We start from the raw sequence: 21,458 nt of genomic DNA on the forward strand, positions 1-21,458 counted from the left end.
CTGATGGGAATGCTACTCTACAGGTCATGAAGCAAAGTATAAGACACACAGAAACAATGTCCAGATTACAACCAAACATGAGGAGGACAGGAGTAAAAATGTCTGTTAAACTTGTTGTCTTTTCCACATTGCTAATCCATCAAAGAGCTGCGATATTTCAGTCAGGACCAAAATGTGCTAGATCAAAAAACCAACAGACCTGAAACACCATCACTAGATCCACTTTGCGAGCTTGATTAAAAAAAACAAAACAACAACCTTGGTAAACAGCAAAGCAAAGGTGCTACCCTAATCGAGATTCTCTAAGCACAGCATGGCTGTAACTTATTCTGTTAAATTAGCTTTCCACTGGACTCTTAGAACACTTCTAATGGTCAAACAGTACTATTGAGCTAAACTACTTATCTATCTTTCCGTGCTATTTCACTTGATGAATTCAAGGAGGGAAACTGGAGGCTGCAAGTATCATGATAAAAAAGCACATTTTCAAATTCAATAAATCATCTCATGTGAAGAGGGGAATATTTTCAAACAGGAACCACATCTGACACTAACAACAATTTGTGCAACATCTCAGTGCAATAAAAGTGATGATTTGTGTTTTGAGCATGATGCACTTTTCAAAAAAACAAAAACAACATTGAGCTGTGTGCTATGTTGATGATGTACAGGAGTTGAAAGATGTGACAGAAAATAAGGGCATCATCAAATAGTGTTAAATGTAAACTGAAATGTTGTTGCCCTTTTCTTGGGACTTGGACTTGTATTGTGAGAATAATCTGCAGCATGGTGACATGCCCAGTCCAACAATGAGCATCGCCTCTCCTCTCCTCCCTGGACAATTCCCAGTGACACGAGGACGACAGCTTCCTGGCCTTCCTCCTCTCACTGTAATGGAGGTCGGATGTTGCTTTTCCGCGTTTCTGCCCACATTAGCATCTCTAGTTAATTGGCACCATTTGCTCAATGGCCTCGCTTGAGTTTGTAAATTACTTTTACAATTGTCACTAATTATCAAGCTAGATGAGTGGAATTGGCGCGATTGGTCCCCAGTGGAGCAGAAACACAACAGGAGGAGAAAGGATTAAGACTCTGGGGGCAACAAGACGAGCTGGCTATCTGAGCAATACAGTAGTGCTACATGCTAATCAGCAGAGGATTACATACAGATGGTGCAACTGTAGCACTGCCTCTCCCTGCTGCATGCTTAAATTACTGATGGCTGCATCCGCAAGAGAGATGCAGCCAAAATGCATCGGCATGACTGTTGACTCTCATTTGTAAGTTAGACGGAATTATTTGTTGAAAAGCTGAAAGAGGTTTTTATGCAACATATATGTGACAACTGCTGCTCATAAGAGAAAATCAAAGCACATAATGGAGTTTATCCCAAATTACAGCTCTAACCACCTAATCTCCTACACAAATATGGACAACTATTGACCTATATGCTGAACCACTTAGTTAATGGATAAAGGACTGATGTGGTTTGATGTGATTGTTGGCCCACCTGCTATTTTAATAGCTCATAAAAATCCAAACCCAAACAGAAAACTCAAAAGTTACATAAAGCCAGCATTAAAACCAGCAAACCAAACTGTTAATATCTTCGAACTCTGATTGTGCGTTTTGGTTAAAACACAAATGGCACTCTCTGACAGAGAATTAAGCCAACACTATGCTTACATCAGACAGTAGTTCAGTTAAAATTCATGAAACATTGTGTGTGTGTGAGAGAGAGAGAGAGAGAGAGAGAGAGAGAGAGAGAGAGAGAGAGAGAGAGAGAGAGAGAGAGAGAGAGAGAGAGAGAATTAGCAACATTTTTTGGTCGGCTTGTGTTGAGTTTGTCAACTAAAATGACGACTATCGCCAGAAGAATTTATCATAGTTAGCCAGCTAATTAAGCTAATGTTAGCTTAAAATGCCATCTCTGGCTGAGTTTCCATCTGACTTGGTTTAAATCAATCACCTTGGAGAATGGCCTTCTATCCACTTGATGGCTACTGATCTCATGTTAAAAGATTGAGGCTAATGTTGCACGTCCCCATTATAAAGTAAGAATCCTCACCTGATGATGATCTATAGAAGGTGCCGAAATAAATCAAAAGAAGTGTTCTTTTATTTAGTTAGAGCCCCAAATATAAGAAAAGTATGAGATCAGAAGGTTATATAACCCGGTTTTGCTGCTTATCTTACACTTGGATGTGCATTACAGAAGTTAAAGTTGAGATTCGAGATTCAAGCAGCATAATTTACTTTTGATGTTACAAAAGAAAAGAGATGAGATGCAATTTTATCTTGGGTTTACCTCCCTCAAGACAGAGTTACTAAGATTACCCTGATCTCTGATTCAGTAGCATCCACAGCTGTGGCTCACACTTAATACCTAGATACAGCAAAGGAGATGTGGAAAATAACAATGTCTTTTTTTAACATAACCTTTTAAATAAAACATCCATAGACAGTGAGATAGTAACATTTGTAGCACAAAATGTACAAACAGTTTAATCTGTTGTTAAATCAGTTTTGTGTTTTTTGTTTTGTTTTGGATAAACCTATCTACAGAGTATCATTCTCACTACAACCTAGGCACAATGTGAAATCCAGAATCGACGGACTGACTTGGCTTGCTGTGCCTAGTTACAGTGCCTGAGCTGTGACTGGACAAACACTGTTCAGGGAAGACATTAGCAAACGGTCAGTTCTTCTTGTCCGTACGTCCTGATGTTTTGGTTTGATAGTCTCACGCTGACCTATGAGTAAGTGCTTCTCGGCACCCTGAGTGGCACACTGACAAAGTCCAGTAGCAACACCAGAGCTGTTGCAGCGCTGTGGGCCCTGCTTATCGCTGGGAGATGACAGACATGCACAGAGTAGGGAACATTCAGTTCAAAGAAGACTAATAATTGAGGATGGAGCAGTTATCTCAGAAACTGTTTTGTCTGTCTTGTCAGTATGAGCTAGACAGTCCAGCCTTCTAAAAGGCCAGACAATTTGCGCTCCAAATGTCATGTTGTGAGAAGGCAAACATGGTCTGGTGGAGGAAGGCCAGGGAGACACAAAAGCTCAGGTTAAAGACGTGCCAGGCCTTATCATACAATTATTCTGCCAAAAACCTACTGCAAGTACACACAATATATTAGCTGCAACACTTTGGCCTACTGGAATATCCAAAAGATAAATAGCCATCCCCTGCAAAGCATTAATCATTGATTAAAAAATGTTTTGCTTTTCTTGTTTTGCATTTTTTTTCACAGTGTGGAGGAAATTGGATTTTACCCTGTGACACAGCGGCAGGATCAGATTGTGTGCTGCAGGAGCGTGGATTTTATCTTAGCTACAGCATTGGTCCAAAACATATTGCTGCTCCTCTCTCAGTGGAAATAGGCTTCAACTGTGTTTTACTGTTGGCAGAGCAAAGGTAGCGGACACACACAGACATACACACAGGCACACACGCACACATACATACAAACTATATCTGTCTTTTTTCATGTCTCTCTTTCATGTGAACCCATTCACATTAAAATGTGTGTACATCGCAGTGTGTGTGTGTGTGTGTGTGTGTGTGTGTGTGTGTGTGTGTGTGTGTGTGTGTGTGTGTGTGTGTGTGTGTGTGTGTGTGTGTGTGAGTGAGTGAGAGAGAGAGAGAGAGAGAGAGAGAGAGAGAGAGAGAGAGAGAGAGAGAGAGAGAGAGAGAGAGTGTGTGTGTGTGTGTAGGGAGTGGTCTGGGTTGATATATAAATCTAAAGGATGCCATCTCTCACATGACCCAGAAAGTGCCTATTGCCGTGGTAGCCATGAAGACGCTCTTAAATCAGGGTTCAGTCCCTTGAGACGGTATTAAATCAAGTGCTCTCACACACATGTACATAATACAAACACACACACACACAAATGCAGCACAGCACATCCCTAGCCCTACAGTATACATGTGTAATATGCTGTAGACATGATGTAAATAAAACTGCACTTTGTACATCATGCATATGATATGAGGTCATTTTCAGTTTATTGCCTGATGTGGTGTGTCACATTGTTGCATGTTAATGACATCGTCAACATGGCATCTTTTTCAACTTCAGCCAGGTGTGTGTATTTCTTTGCTGTAATAATCTCGTAATTATAATGGCCTTAGCTGCTCTATATAAACCTATAGCTGACTTTACATTTCTCAGGATAGGAGAGGTTTGTTATAGAGCCCCTCAGCTGCCTCTGGGCAAAAGCAATTGAAGCTACAATGGTGAAAAGCTCATTCCCACGGTCACAGAGGAAAGTCAGCACAGCTGAGCCAGCCTGTCCGAGCTCCCTGAACGCCTCCTTCTCTTCTCTTCATTTTCTATGCATTTTTCTCCAATCGTCCCTTCCTACCTCATACCTCCTCCTCTCTCCTCCCCCTCCATGTGTAAAGAACATGCTGTGTTCAGCAGACTCTGATGTGCTGTGGTGCTGTAGCACCGTTAGCCTGTTTGTTTAGCTCATCATCACCACGCTCCCCTGGGCTACATGGAGTTTATCTTCCTGCCAGTTAGCTGCCATGAAGCCCAGACGCAGAATAAAGCCAATTTGCCAAGCAGCTGAAACGCAATATTACAGCTACGACACAATATTGGATGTTTAGAAAGTTTTCAAAAGCAATGTAAATGGAACAGAAAGATAAAAAACAAACTCTGCGAACATTTTTGTTGGTGTTTTTAATGATGGCTGCTAAGAGAAATATATCTATCCAAGAGAAAGGCCGAGGTTTCTGTGCAGTGCATGAAAATGGATGCATGTGCAATACATGTTTGCTTACTGTCAAGTCTTCTGACCAGAGGTGGTACACAGCTTTGGTAAAGCGTTTGAAACAGAGGTTGATTGGGAGGCCTTTAGAACATGCTGTATTACTTTCTGAGGCACCCAGGCCTTTAAATCTAAACACTATTTGATGTGATGTATGTTTGTTGTGTTGTCTGACTGAATGTCATTTGTTTTGTCTGAAACAGTGTTCACCTTGTGATTCAAGATTCATTTCCAGAGAATTCTGAAAGAGTGAAATCAAATCAAAAACAAATACAAAGACACGAAAACAAGTTAGAGGATGCCACCAATAACCCAAATTACTCATCGTATAAACACTGAATCCCAAAACTGTAAACCAGCAACAGCAGACAGAAAATGTCCCTGGTGGCTGCAGGGACGATTTGTTATCACCTGAATAGGAAATAAGAGGAAAACATCTTTTGTGCAATGTAGTTGTGGATGACATTGCAGATAAAATGACCCACTAATCCACAACAGTTTCTTTATACTCACAGTAGAAAAATAAGTGTTTGATATGCTTCACACATACAGCAATAGAAGTAAGTAAGGTATAATTAAACCTATATGTAAATTCTGTGCACATTTTCACCAATATAAAGCTTTACACACAACAGAAGGTGCTCTGACACAGAACCAAAGGCACACATAGTTTCATTCCAAAGTTAAATTCCTGCAGAAACAAATTAGAATAGTTTATAAAAAAATTCTCCTGCCTTTGCGCTTGCATCGAGTAATCACAGTTCAGTCTGGCCACTGACAGGTCTGTCAAGGGCCTGAGCGCTTACCGACTAACTCACTATTATTATACGGCTCCCTGCAGGGAAATCCTGTTATCTCAACAGAGACGTCGGAGGTCAGGCTCAGCAATAAAATGTGCCACAAGCCAAGTATGGTTTTAGTGTCATTCTTAAGAACACTTCAGCCGGACAACATAAAGTAGAAGTCCTCAACTATGTCACTGCTCTGGATCACATGCTCGATCTAGTCAAATGGAAATGGCTCTGTTGTGCTAGCAAGATGTACAACCTGTGCTGTATATTCAGTCATTACGCCACATATAAACACATAAACACATAAGGTGACAATCTGCCAGGGGAGACAGGCTTGAATTGTTGCAGTGACTCTGAGCACAAGAAACAAACATCTTGATGCCATCTGGCTGCATCTAATCATCAGCCAGCAACTCTGGCTTTGTTGCTGCTTCCCAGCATCAAAGCTCTTAATGCACATTTGAACCCAAGATACTTGTGGACTCATTACCAAGTGTTGAGGTGTCACAGAGGAGGAAGGCGGGGTAAAAAATGTAATGACCCACAAGACTGTGACCTGTAAAACTGACATAATCTTCTGCCTTTGAGGAGCCAGTAATGACCTCTCATCGCACTGTGACATACCCTCCATCTTCATTTCACACCCTCTTAGAGCAGCACAGATGGCATTGGCATTTCCCTAACAACCTCCAAAGTCTTTTCATAGGCCGGGCTGCAAATCTTGTGCGTCTCGTGTTGCTGCTCACTGGAAAATATTGGAAAATGCCTGGATGTGACTGGCAGGTTACCTTTTTTTTTTTTACTATATTGCTTGTGAGCAACCTGACCAAATTCAAAACTGTCCATTAACTGTTTGATTCCTTTCATACTGTATTTATCTCAACATGTATTTTCCATTGTTGTGTACTAACAATACCCATCAATGGGTTACTACCCAGGTTAATGAGATAATGCAGGGCCGCTGTAAAATGCTAGTAAACCAGCCATGCAGAATAATTTGTTTTGCCTCAGAAGTGTCAGCTACTGCAGCTCCCTGCTCTTTAATTCATTCAAATGAATTTTGTTTTAATTGTTTTATCCTCGGTGCTCACCAACTTCATTAGTGTGGAAAGAGAGATGGAGACAGAGAGAGGAGGTGAGATGATGGAGAGACATATGAAGAGAAAGGTTCAGGGAGAGTGATGCAAAGAGCAGACGAGTGCAGGGAGACACTGTGAGATGAAGAGATTCCAGGAGATTTGCTTTGTGTGTATGTGTGTGTGTGCTTCTATGAATAATTAATCCCCTAGTTGTGATTACACAACAATTACTCTCTACTGTACAGATAAAACTTTAACCACCTTTATGAAAGATGGAGGCTTGTTCTCTATCTATATCACTGAGGCTGTGGTCTGCTAGTCCCAGAGGTGTGTTAATGCAAACTGGAGAGATGCTGATGGGAACATAGCCCGATGGGAATACGGAGGGATGGGAAGTGCGGCTGATGGAAGGACAGCTCCATATTTATCAGAGGGAAAGCTGCCTGATGAATTTTGGATGACTGGTCTGCTGGATGAGACTACTAGAGGGGTGCTTTGTGTGTGTTCATATAACTACAATTTGTGCTGAAGACTATTTCAGAACAGTGTTTCCCAAACGTTTCGGCTATGAACCCATACAATGAAGCAATATTTTCAACAAAAGCGTGGTGGTTTACTTTCCAGATTTGAGGAGTTTATAGAAGACCCGGTAGGCAGTAGTTTGCAGCATGATACAAGAAAAAGGCAAAACCCCGAAAGATGGGGAAAAGTGCAACAGAAATACATACAGTACAGTATGTTTGTATTTTTTCTTCTCATCCTTTAATATTTTATGAACCCTTACACTTTCTACGTGCCCTTCAGGTTGCTAACCACTGTTGTAGTAGTTATTATTAAACAAATTGTAGAATATGGTTACTGATCAAATGATGATATCAAATATAGTGCTACTGCAAAAATATACTTTTTACTTTAAGTGACTAGTATGCTTTTTTTTACCCATTACAGTGACTAGCATGATTTAACAAAAGCTATACACAGAATGTTGTACATAAATTAATATGAAGCATAGTGTAGATATCCGTGTGTACATTAGAAGCTTTTAGTCATGATAAAAAACACAGCCGTTGCTGTCACTTTTAAAACTACAGTGTATTACTACTAAACCTTTAGTCTTACTTACACTGTATGTGCACAATAATTCTATATCACAAATAAACACATAAGCAATAATCAGATACACAAAAATGTCATGTTAAATATTCAGTTTAGTATTGTCATAGTTAAAAATACATTAGCTTAAAGTTAATAAACAATGTGTTATTGTTGATGACAACAATTAACATACGTAAGTGTTTACAATTGTGTTTACAAAAAAATAAACATAAAATCATAATATTTTTTAATATCTTCTAGATTTCAAATATGCTTCACATCAAAGTTATGTTGATGTGAATATATACATCAATTTTCCAGAATATTGTTTAAAACAATATTGGCTGCTATGATATTTTCATTACAATACATGCAACACATGTAGCTAAGTGCTGTCGCAGCTGATACAATCTTAATTAAGTAATACATAGTGTTTAAATGAAAATTGTCATTACAACTCAGTCTTGGCATTTAAATATAAAGTATCACAGTGTTAAGTCCAATTAGAGTATAATGGAGTACTGTTAACTTTTAATACTTACACACATAAGTATGTATGTATATTGTTTTACACATTAATATAAAGTGAGTGATACTTTTAATTATGAAGGCAGCGCTAGTCTAAAAGTGAGAAATGTTTGACATAACAAGCATATTATGTAAAACTGTCATTATAAAAGAAACCTGCCACTGTAGCATAGTGTGTCACTTATGTTCCCAATCCCACCCACTGTCAAACTTGCAATAAACAATTAATTTGCAACATTTGGTGCTAGACTTCATCAGACAAAACAGAAAACAGAACATAATACAGCAATATCTATACTTAACTGTATAGTTCTATATGATTAAACGTTATGTAGTCGTCACTGTCAGCCACTATTATACAAAATGTTATTACAATTAGTGGTGTCTTTATAACAGTAAAAAAAAAAGTCACATTGTATCAACCTATAGTGCAACTTTTGGTGGACATTTCATTTTTTATAATGAAATGTATTATAAATTGTTTTATTTTGATTTAGCAAGGAAATTCATTTCTGTATAATATATCTTCTGCACTTCATCTGTAAAAGAATCACAGTTCTTATCAGTGTAGGCGTGAGCCTGCAGAACCTGGCATTTGGCTGTTACATAATATGATCTGTTTCCAGGGCCAGTGGCTAAAATTCACACTGAATTAACCAGTGGTTCAAGTGGGGGTTAAAACCTGCACAGCATGCTTCTCTTTCTCCATCTTATAAACCCCCCTCACAAAAAAAAAACAAATAGATAAATATCATGTTAGACCCTGAAAATCGCCTTCCCACCTCTCAGTGGATACCCCTTGGTGTGGTATCATAAGCATAGCATCATCCTCCACAAGTATAAAATCCAAACTGGAGTCATGCCAAAAGGTGTCTGGAGGGGCACAAAGGGCTGAAATGTTGAGCTGCCCAGACTGGAGGTTTACGACTGAGCTACACCTCCTCATTCAACATCTTTCTATACGGGTAGTTTTGCAGTGCAGGTTACGGTCTCTTCGGTCAGCTGGCTGGTACAGTTGCTGAGTTGCTGTTATAGCCTGCAGAGGCTGAGGAAGCAAAGTTTCTCTGCTCCTACAAGGTTTCCATAAGTCTTTTTAGCCACGACCAGCCTATAATACAACTTGTTTAATGGTTGAAACAAGGGCAGCACTTACAAACACCTCCTGCTGACACTGTGCAGCTAACAGGGAACAAGCAGTTTTGTGTTATGAGATCTGAAGAGTGCTATCCAAGCAGACTTTACCGCTCCCCAGCAGAGTTGTCCAGTGAGACTCAGTCCCCTAATGTTCATTAACTTGGAGGAAACTCATCAGCACTACGCAGCACAGCGGGTCTATTTCAAGACCTCATGTAAATTGCAGAAAATATGAGCACAAATAATCATTAGCAAAGTCCTCCAGGACAGGGTATATACTGTATGGTTGGCAGTTTAAATTCAGCTTCAACGCACAGATAAATGTGCCTATGATCACTTACCAAGCTGATTCTCTTGCCCCTTGCAAAATATAGCTACCTACAACCATAGCCAATGTGAATTTAAACAAATCCCAGGTCTGTGGGTGTACTGTGCAGGATAAAAATGAAAAAAATGTGATGCTACCATGGGCTTAAAAAAAATGATGTGAAAAACGGGAGAAAAGACAGATTTCTGCTCATTTCAGCTGCTGTCAATATACTTGACTGGACTGGCATCAGAACAAAAAAAAACTGACATGCACTGTTTCAATTCACATGGCCATATTTCTCAATTTAAGATACAGCTCAACATCAAAACAGCAGCAACAGAGCAGGAGTTGAGGAAATTTCCAAATCAATACTAATTGAAACACGGAAATGTAGAAGTGGTCCCTGATGCATTTTCATGGACCTATTGTTCAGCTGCACTGAAGTCAGTCCCTCCTCTTAAATGGTTTACAGTGTAACTACATCTGTATTCATTATAAAACAAAATGCCCGTGTCTCTAACACAGCTAGCTCTTGTAACTTTCCATGGCTGTAGAGAGGAGCAAACATGATATTTTCTGAACATTTTCCCCCGGGGATGGAGCCAAATTGCTGCAACCTCTCAGAAAGGCTGCAGTGTGGCTTCTTCTTCTCCTCCTACATCTGTATCCTGCCGTATTCTGACATTTTAAAGATGCTATATTAAGCTATTGTTAAACTCAGAAGACTGAGGATAACCTCCTGAACTATTGATAGCAGAGACTTAAAAGGGAAGACGCTTCCAAACACACAGTCAAAGTGCATTCGACAAGACCACTTGGCAAGCCAGGCCTTTTACTGGGTGTTACTTTACAATGCGCAGCCGGGCAGAGCAGTGTAAAGCTCTGCAGAAAAGACAGAGAGGACAGAAGGCACTTAGCTATTAGCAGTCTAGTGCTCATAGTCCGAAGTCCAAAATAAAATAAAACAGAAAATAGGAATCCTATTTGTACTGGGAACATCATGTCCACAGAAGCAGCCCCAGGTCACCATGCACTCTAGCTGCATCCAGGGACACGCAGCACCACAACCAAACTCCAAGGGAAGACTCTCATGCAACTTTGAAGCGAGATAAATAAGTAAACATACCTTTTTTGTATTTTCGTTTTCTACACAAGGTGCAAAAAGAACTAAGGGAAAACACGTGAGATTGTGCTGCTGCTGAGAGCTTGCTGGCAACATCCTTTTTAACTAAAAGCTCGGAGATAGTCCGGAAAACAACATAATATGATGGCAGATGATGGAAGATGAACTTTATTTCCTACTGCCTCCTTTTCTGGGAAGACATATAACAAGAAACATTTAAAAAAAGAGAAAAAAAAAGGAAGAAGCTCTTCCCGTTGTGCCTTCCCCTGCCTGTTGCTGTTTTCTTGGCAGTCCCCATCTGTCGCATGCGTTCAGAGGAATGAATTACAGCCAATTAAGATGGCTGGTGCTGTGGCAACTGAGCAAAGGGTAAACACCATTTGTGCAGGAAAGACAAGAGGCTTGTGATCCGTATCTCTGTGCCTCTGTTGATGACGCAGAGCATGTTTATATGTGAATATGTGAAAAACTGAATGAAGCTGTTTTAAATATTTGTGTTTGCTTGGAAGGCTTTTATGGAGAGAAAAAAAGGTAATTATGTTTTCAGCAACAAAGGGGAAACTTTAGAGAACTGTTATTTTCATCAGTTATGTAGCAGCACAAACGCTGTCAGTCTCATACGCCATAGTTCAATCGAGGCTCCTGAAAATGTCCATAAAACATCTGCCCACTAAAACGTCTCCATCTGTACACAATCAGTGGAACTGTGAATGTGTTACATTTTTCGGCCCTCTGTGATTTAGATTATATCTTAGATTAGATTTAAATTCACTAAGAATCCTGTGAGATGTGGTCAGTGCTAACATCACGTTTCCTGTCTTTTATTCGAGGTATTGCTTCATAACAAGAGATATGTGTGGTTTTAAGAAGGTACAAAAAAATCTCAGAGTAGTTTTACATCTCCTCTCTCTCTTCTCTCTGGAGCTCTAGCAATAACAGGTCAATGAGCAAATCAGAAGAGAGGAGGCTCTGAGCCTCTCTCCTGATTGGCTCACTGTTTTATTGACTATTTTCTGAATGACAAGATAAAATATAGCAAATTTTAGGTTAACACTCTGAGAAGCCGAATCCTGAAGCGTTAGATGGTGGGTGGTGTGGCTCACAGCTGTGACCGCTTGATTGTGACATCACAAAGTTAAGTCCTGATGGCCTATTTTAAAGCCCAGTCTCTGAATACAGGCTGTATGTGTTTCTCTGTGGACTAAGGCTTCAATATTTTCACAGTCTTAATATAGAGAACATAGAACTGCTTTATAATAAGTAACAAAATGACAATCTCACTTCACACAATATGGAACCTTTAAATATCTGCACTGCCTTGAAGATGATTAAGTATATCTGGAAAATTGGTGTGTGCTATTTCATGAAAGGATTACAATTAAAGAAATTATATCACAGCTACTAATCCTAGCAAAGCTTGGTTACCTCATCATATTAGGGCCTTCTCATTTGCTGTTTAACAGGGAGATTGTGTTGATGTTCTTTAGAGTGAGAGGATATGTGTCTTGTTTTCTATTTTTACATGGTTAAAATACAAGTTGGAATCACTGAAAAGCTAACTGTTGGAAGATAATCTTCAAATCATTTTACTTTATAAACATAACAATAATAATCATAATAGATTGTCAGTGTAAAACTTTAATTGGGAAACTTTGATAATTTGTTGTTATATGTTTCTTTAGCAGCTGGTTGAAGTTCATAAAGCCATATACTATATCACATTTAATTGAGAGGTTTTTTGCAGAACATTTACTTGACATTTGTACAGACACTCAGCAAGAGTATCTGCCTGTCTGCCTGTAGATGGACATGTCTCACTGCTTGGCAGCACAGCTCACTCTGGCCACTGGAGGCCAAGTAAGGCAGTGATGCAGTAAATGCTGCGGTGTGAGTAAGTGTGTGTGTGTGTGGGCTGATCATCCCCAGGCCTGGTTCAGGTAATGTAGCGGAGAGGAGGCTAAGCTTCCCTGACACACACGCCTGGATCACAGAAGCTAGCAGGCAGCCGCAGGGTATGGTTTGTGTGTGTGTGTGTGTCAGTGTAGGTATGTCACTGTGTAAATCACTATGTTGGTGGGCATCTCTGTGATTTACCAACATATCTATCTGGGTCTAAAAACCTGACAACTGTCCATGCCGATTAAGTCAAAAACTCACAATTGGGTGAACTGGCCACCATCTTAAAAAATGTCACAAGTTGACTTCTCACCACACGTGGTACTGATCACTGAGAAAGACTCCAACCTGTGCACTCTGAGCTCCGGTGTTAACGAAGGGGCTGCACGTCTAAATGAGATTTAATGTAAAAATCGCCAGTGCTCACCTTGACTCACAGGTACCAATCCCTCCAACTCCACTTCATCTGACCCTGACTTTGTGGTGTCTCAGCACTTATCGGTCAGTCATTTGCTTCGTTCAGCATTTCCAATCTCATAGCATTAATAGTGTTGAAGACTCAGGGCCAGATTTGTTTCAGATACAGTCTGCACCCACTGACTTTTGTGTCATTTATCCAACAGGCACAATGGAAAACCCTGAAACTTTGTCTATCTTATGAGGCTGTTGCGAATGCCAAAACAGGAATTATGTATTTAAAAAGGGGATCAAGCTAAGTAAGGATGATTGTACAATTTTTCATTTTTTGTTTGTTTATGTTGATTCAATATTAATTTTTTGTCTTCACAGGTTCAGTAGATTGTGAAATATGGCCACACAGTCCAAAATTCTTCTTGCAAGTTAACTGTCTGATAATTTCATCCAATCCAATCCAATTTTATTTATATAGCACGATTTAAACAAACGCAAAGGTTTCCAAAGTGCGGCACAGCAAGATAAAATACAATAAGTACCACGACAGAAGCACAATAAAACAATGGACACAATAAGATAAAATAAAATATGATAAAACAGAATTAAAATCAACAAATAAAAATAAATAAATAAAATCATTAAAATAAAATAAATGAAGTCAACTGCCTACTGGGTGTTAAAAGCCAGGGAGAATAGGTGGGTCTTAAGGTGGGATTTAAAAACAGACAGAGAGGAGGCCTGTCTGATGTGCTGAGGCAGATTGTTCCAAAGTTTTGGAGCTGCCACAGCGAAGGCACGATCCCCTCTGAGCTTCCGCTTTGTTTTAGGCTCTCTCAGCACCAGCTGGTCAGCTGACCTGAGAGACCGGGAAGGGGTGTAAAAGTGTAGAAGCTCAGAGAGGTACGGCGGGGCAAGACCATTGAGGGATTTAAAAGCAAATAAAATAATTTTAAAAATTCATGGTATATTATAGTGTATAGTATTTGTGTTTTCAAGTAATCATGTTTTGTCCATCGCTCTCATGTGCCAGCCAAGTCTAAAAATACAATTCCCATGAGCCTCAGGCAGCATTTGTATGGAGAAGAATCAGTCAGAGGCACGAATCAGAAAGGTTTGGCATTCAAGTCACTTTGTTTTTGGAGTTATCAAAGAAATTTGGCACCGTAGCTGCTGAGTAAAAACGCACCCAGAATTTAAGAGCGATCTGATTTTAGCTGCAGATTGTGTTTCCAGTTTTCTCAGTCCTGTAATCCTTAGCTCTCGCCCACTGTTTTTTGGTCATGTGACAGAATTTCGAGATAAGTGATTGGATGCTTGTTACAGATGGAGCACATTGGACCTTGGTTACAGCTCACACTTTATTCACACAGCCCAAAGCATTCTTTCCCACTCACAGAAACTCATATCAGTAACACTGACTTTTGCATATCTGAAAATTAAAGGATGGTTTTGGCATGGAAGAGAAACTTTTTTACAGTTTTCTCCAGAAATCTCGGTGACAACTCCGAAAGCTCTGCTGATGAACTCAGGTCATAAACTGAAACAAAGAGACTGAGGAAGATACAGAAGAACTAAGTTTCAATATCTGTCTTTGAGCTGCTGATTAATAATCATCACAATCTTGCCTTCCACACTGTTCACTCCTGTTCCTTCCATCATTTGTCACTTCACTGTATATGTTCAGTCAAAACTCTACGCTGAAATGTAGCTGCAAATAGTGCCTGTGTCATCTGTTTCTTAGGAAAACAGACAGCAACTGCCAACAACTATTATGGATGAGCCCCAAAAATACCCAGAATGCAACAGAGAGTGGCAATGATTCCCAAGCCCTATTGGGATTCAGAATTAGTTCAAAATTATTTATTTCCAAACTTCAGATCTGGGTAGGTTACTGTACTGAATTGTGGTGATGAAATTATTTCTGAAAACCCTCCAGGTGTTTGTGACTTCACATTTACACTCAGTTACAGTTGGGTATGTTTAAAAGTTGGAAACAAATGGGGCAACCAATAGGTTTAAACCCAAAATATATGGCAACATCATGTGTAGAGGTTTTATTGAGAAGGTAGGAAAGGTTGAAAAATGATGATGGTCCAAATCATTTTGCTCTGAAACCACAAAGTCGTGGTCCCAGACTGCTGGACCCCCCCCGCCCGTGGGACCGGATTGTCCAACGGGGGGGGCGAGTTTCGCTTTCACTGCTTTCATGCATGCGCGCTTCTCTGTGTGTGTGTGTGTGTGTGTGTGCGTGCGTGCGCGCGCATGCCAAAAAGAAACAGCGCTATGCGGAGATGAATGGACGGATGACATGCGGCGGTGGTGTAGCCTATTTGCGACAATTAAGAAAAAAAAAAAAAACGGCCCGCCACTCCTAAATGAATGTAGAGGAAACACTGTGTATTTCAACTTCTCCCTCCGTGGTTTGTAGAGTATCTATGGTCCGGTCACACCATGGATGTATTATAATAGATCCATGAGTCGCACTCGCAGCCTTTTGCTCCGCCATTGTTTATCAGTGAAGAAGTGTGAACAGGCGTCAGGCGCTAACGACGTGATAACGTCATACTGTAAGTACAGGAGCCCCAGGTGATCAAGGCTAATGAGCTTGCGTTTCACAACTTCAACAGGCTGAAAAAAGTCTTGAATCTGGATTGAAAACTATCTTTTCAGGCAAACACATTTACCAAAAATAATACTTATTACAGGTTCGAATATTTAGAGCTGCCCTAATATTCGTTCGAATATGGTTATTTTTTTAATATTCGAATTATATTCGAATATCGAAGTTCGTTGTCAAAGCCCTACAGAGCATACAGTAATACTTATTACTGACATGCTGAGTGTCTTTTTCTAAAGAAACATTATTGATTCCCTGCTGACAAAGATCTTTGAGAAAGATACTTTAAAAACCCACTGGTGTGAATCACAATGTGAAAGCTGCTTACTGCAAGATGCTTTAGCTGGGAGGTAAGTTGGAAACATATTGATCAACAGGTTATCTACAGTATGGATCAATTTCCATGGAAACACACCTACACACACGCAGATAGGTAAAAGTATCTTCCATAAAAACACAATTACAACCCCATAAAACGAGTAGCAGTGTATCAGTCAGATTTGTAAATGCAAGGCAGTCTGCGGACGGCACTGGCAGCAGATCTTGAAATGCTAGCAAATCAATTGAATATAGCTCTCTCACACACACACACACACACACACACACACACACACACACACACACACACACACACACACACACACACACACACACACACACACACACACACACACACACACACACACACACACTCCAGCCACAAAACTGAAAAAAATAAAAACAGAATTTTTTATTGGATGCCCAGAAACGGTCGGTGATCAAACTCCAACAACCAAAAGAGCCACAGTGATTTAGTGGAGCGAAAATCCATTATGGCTCCATCCAAAGGTAATGACTTCTTCAGGCCTTCCAGCTGATTCTCCAAGAGTGGGAGGAGAAAACACACACACTTACTCCCTCTCTCTCTCACACACACACATATAAGGGGACAAATCAGCCCTCTATCCAGAACAGCAGGGGGTCTTCAAAGAGTCCACACTGACATCACCTTTCTTCTATCCTTTCAATCACTCAGTGACTAACAGTGGAGAAGGAGGTGTCTGGATCACGTACACCTACAGTCTGGCGATCCAAACTAAGGCTGGATGGAAAACAAGATGAGCAAACATTGAAGCACAATTTCTGATCCCTCTTATTTGTTAATCACCACATGAAGATATAGAGCTAAGCATTAGGGCAGCAATGAGGTGGAACATGCCAGATACGGTATTGGATTTTCATCCTGCACACTATAAGCTGCAGTAAATCCTCCACACAAGACTGACCTTTATGTAAAAACGGGGGAAAAAGCTAGAATTACCAGCACTGATAACAGCTCAACCTGAGGATTTCCTCAACCTCCTGCATGCTTCTTTTTCCTGTGTTATTACAGTAATTCATACAACAACTAGTTACCATGACAAGCGGCTAATCTTGAACCACTCTGAGCAGACTGTATGAAAAATGCTTTTTCAGTCTCTGACTCATTCAAACGCTGAGGTGTCCTTGAGCCAAGCAGGTAATCTTAATGTATTGTATGGAGCAGTGAGTGTTGCTGGAGAACCGCACCCTCTTCGCTGAGATAGCCCTGCAATGCAATTTTTAAAAAACGGCCTACAGTGTCCAAGAGAACTTTGGACCTTGCCATCACGGAGATAAATTACCTTCTTCACTGCTCCTACTTGGAGAGCACTGAAACTGCATTTGAAGCACCCTTCTGCTGAGGGTTGACTCCTACAGTAACAGCCAGTGCTGTGAGCATTAAAACATGCTAAGCTCTCACTGCTGCCAGCACTATGAAGCAGCGCCTCCTTTATATGATAGGGAGTGTAAAATTAAGGCAGTGCTCTAACACAGATTCCTGGTTCCTGAGTTTTACACCCAGAATCATATTGATTTTCTGCTGCTCCATTTACTGGACTGTGAACTACATAAAAATAACAAAAACAACTCACTGTTTCGGCAGGGTGATGTAGATATTAAAATACTTGGGTGAAAAACTTGTGCTCTGGCATCTTCCTGATAATGGTGCTCATACATCACTATGTATGATACAGTAAAGAAGTATCATTAGCAAACAGCTGTGACACCAATTAAATCCTCTCATATATAAACACACAGGGTTAATCTGCCTTCTGTTCTGCATGTGATCTCCTGTTTGCAACATCTTGCTTTTAATCATCTTTCTTTTTTTTAAATCAGGATTTTGTTTGTGCATCAGTTTGTTAGTAAAGCTTAAATTCATATGACTCCTCATGACACTACAAACCTGTCTGTACAGCCTCATTAACTATTAGACTCATTGTTGATTAGAGCCAGCTTTAGACCAGTGCAATAGGTTAATTGCCAACCCCTAAATAAGAGTTCTCTGCTGAGGTAAGTATCAAAGTCTAATCCTGTAAAGTAGCTAATTAAGAGGTGGCAGGAGCTAATGCTACTTTATACCATGCAACATGGTCAGAGGTGATTGGTCACAGAGACATAATATTAAAACATATTTTATTAAAGAGAACAATGAGCTAGAAGCTGAGAGAAACAAACAGAGGATATATGTTTTGTGCCTGTTTGCCACCCACACTTGAACCTGAGCCACAGGAAGTGAGCCACTCACTGTCCTCTCCTCTTTGCTCAGCTCTCTGTTCCTAGATCAGTGCTTCAACCGCTTTTTTCTCTTCCACAACGCCGACGCAACAAATATAAGCAAAACCTGGAGCTGACCCAAAATGAAAGCTCAGCATGCACAAAAGCCATATTAATCCTATTGAATTCCTCAGCATGATCGACAGTGCCTAGTCCACTAATTAATTCAGGATCCCCTCTGCAATCGCTCTACACAGCAGACTACTCATGAGGTGTGTGTACAGTGCACAGACTTCGTTTGCATGCATGCTGTCCTTGAGTATTGATCTAAGTGTCTATATACTGTATGTGCATGCATGTGTATGCATGACTGCAAGTATATGGCCTTTGGCAGGATTCAACCACGTGCAAGATATGTGAGAAAAAAAGGGAGACGAATCTCTTGAGAATAAGACTAAAGCAGTGGTTCAGTAAGCATGCAGTAAAAAAGTAGGACTACTCAAGTAGCTGCATATGTACATTTTTTAGTGAACAAAGGTTAAGAAAAGAGAAGATTAACTGGGGGGAATGGAATCTGCACAATGACGCAACTGGCAGAAAGGGAAAAAAAACAAAGCTGTCTGTCTTCCTAGCTGCTGTCAGATAATCTGTGTAATCTTACCTTTCATACCGAATTTAGAGCGTCGGCCATATTTGTTGATGAGAACAAAAAGGACAAGGAGGAGGACGCAAGCGAAGCCTGCCAATCCAACGGCGATGGAAACCTGGGAGAAACAAAATGCTGTGTCAGACTCTAGCAGCAATCAAAGTGTGTTCACATCTTTTTTTTTTTTTTCCATCCAAATTTTGATCACCTTAAATATTGCATATCAGACTTTAATCCACTGTACTGTGACTACTGCTTTCTCATAGATTACAGGAGTCTGGAAATAGTTTAACAGCTGTCTGGTTGTGATGTATTCTAGATGACAGAATGTAATTTATACGTGATCCTCATCTAAAGCCAGATTTACTCTCAGTGCAGTTTGGGGGAAAAGTGCAGTAGCTACTTTAAAGTCTCGTGTATGATGTGATACTGAAAAAGCGGCTTTATCTGAAAGGCTCATCAGGCTGATTGTTAAACAGGTGTTTCTGATCCAAAGTGTATTAATCTGGACATGTAAGAATAATTACTGTAAGTAATAAAAATATTAACAGATGGTTTTATTTTTAGCTTATACTGCACAGTTTGCTTCTCATCATCACCAACAGGATGTGATGCTCTCATGTTTTAAGCCACATTTAATAAACCAATAAGTTACTGTTTACTTATCAAATTGACACTGAAAGGTCACCCAGCAACCCTACAGAGCTTCATTTTTTACAGACAACATTTTTAACTTATTATGGCAGGAACAGTGCGGGCGTAAAGGTTAACATTAAAGGGGCTATGATTTCTTTTAATGTGTTTATTTTACAGGGAGTGAGTGGTGGTGATGGTCACTGCCTAGACCTCCAGCCATTATTAGCAATACAAAAGGTTAAAAATTCAGAGAAGTGTTACATCTTTAAGGCAGACTGTATGTTCATTCAGACTGGGGTCAGTAGCATGCTATTGATACAGTAAGAGATAGAAATAGAGGCAAAACAGTGGTGTTGCTTTCCACCACAGGTGACGGCTCTTGGTGAGGAAAGGCATCAAATTTAATGCAAACTTTTCTTCTGGACTGTTAATGCTTACCTGGTTATAGCAACAACAACAAAAAAGACAACCTAAAGCACCTTTAGAAATGACTGAGTTCCATTTAAGTGATCTGGTGGCAGCATAATGTTATGGTGTTTCATTGTCATGGCTTTCAGGGACATTTGAAAAATGAGCCATGACTTTCCTTCTGTGACAAGTCAAAATGTTTATAGGCAGAGCAAATAATTCTGATTTCTCCTCAAATTGTAATGACATGCAACAGGCAGAGGTCATTTGCATCCTAAAAAGGAAAATGTTCTATTTTACCTTTTCAACCACCACAAAGGCAAAAGTGTAAGCTCTTAACTGAGTTAATTCTTTCTAACACTGCTTCTTCACATGCTAAGCTAAACATGCTACAGAAATAGAGCATTTATGTCAAAAAAAGAAAGGAACAAACTCTCATAATTAACACATCTGTTGTATAGTGTTTCCCCACAGTGTGTAAGCTGGCGCCGGGCGCTATCAGACAATGTCATGTTTTTAGCCATCATGTGCATATATATATCAAACATCTTTTGCAAAAGTCCCATTTTAAAACAACTCATTTGTAAACATAAGGACAGCCAAAAACAGTGACCTACAGTATACCCGATTCACTGAGCTCATGTAAGCTCGACTGACGGATCTTTAAATATTCAATATGGCTGCTGCTGCACAACATAAGCTACTGCTAAACATGTTTTTTTAACTTGTCAGAACAGGAAAATCACGCAGGTGTAATCGATGTCACTAACAATGGTTGAGTCCCTTTTAGGTTGTCCCAGTAAGCCATTGCTTCCGATGGACCTTGCATGTAGTCAGTGAACTGGAACTGTCACACCTCAATGACCGCAGCCATTATTAATCTTACTAATTACACTTTGCTGCTCCTGTTATGACACAGTTAAATGCGTACCATCAAAAAAACAAAACAAAAAAAAAACATTAACTGCAGTAGTGAGCATCTCTGTCTAAGTCACCAGCAGCGGTTTCAAAGAGTGTACAGAGTGGGCATATTGCATAATGCTTCTAAACAGCATCAGCCACTGCATGAATGTGTTACCATCACCAACACTATTAGTGTCCAGACATACAGCTTTGAAAAATGACTTGAACATTGTTTAGAGTGTTGTAGTCTTTGTGCCTCCACACTGCATGTCAGTGCAGTACAAATCCCTACAAGGGGCTTTGACAACTAAAGCTTTGCGTTGAAACACAAAGCAGCTCTTTGCAGAGTCCAGGGGCAACATGTTTAGCATCTGTTTCATCAACATCATTAAGGAAAAAACTTACCCCGAATGTATCTTCATCTGGCCGGCCCGATTCACCATCTGATGGCGTTGAAGTAACTGCAACATAAAAAAACAAGAACAAAACACAAAGCAGGCATCAGTTATTGTGAATAGGAATAAACCCATAATGGTT

General features: G+C 40.0%; 1 protein-coding gene across 1 annotated transcript in view; it reads right to left on the reverse strand.

Annotated features, from left to right (window-relative positions):
* Positions 1–21,458, reverse strand: part of ntrk3b (neurotrophic tyrosine kinase, receptor, type 3b) — a gene marked incomplete at both ends in the record, with an annotated part of 175,015 nt that overhangs the window by 56,229 nt on the left and 97,328 nt on the right. The window contains 2 exons of the mRNA XM_083969282.1: positions 18,990–19,092; positions 21,327–21,382. Coding sequence (XP_083825408.1) covers positions 18,990–19,092; positions 21,327–21,382 — 159 coding nt within the window. The remainder of the gene's footprint in view (positions 1–18,989; positions 19,093–21,326; positions 21,383–21,458) is intronic.

Source organism: Trachurus trachurus (genome assembly GCF_905171665.1).
Source record: "Trachurus trachurus genome assembly, chromosome: 3".
Lineage (NCBI taxonomy): Eukaryota > Metazoa > Chordata > Actinopteri > Carangiformes > Carangidae > Trachurus > Trachurus trachurus.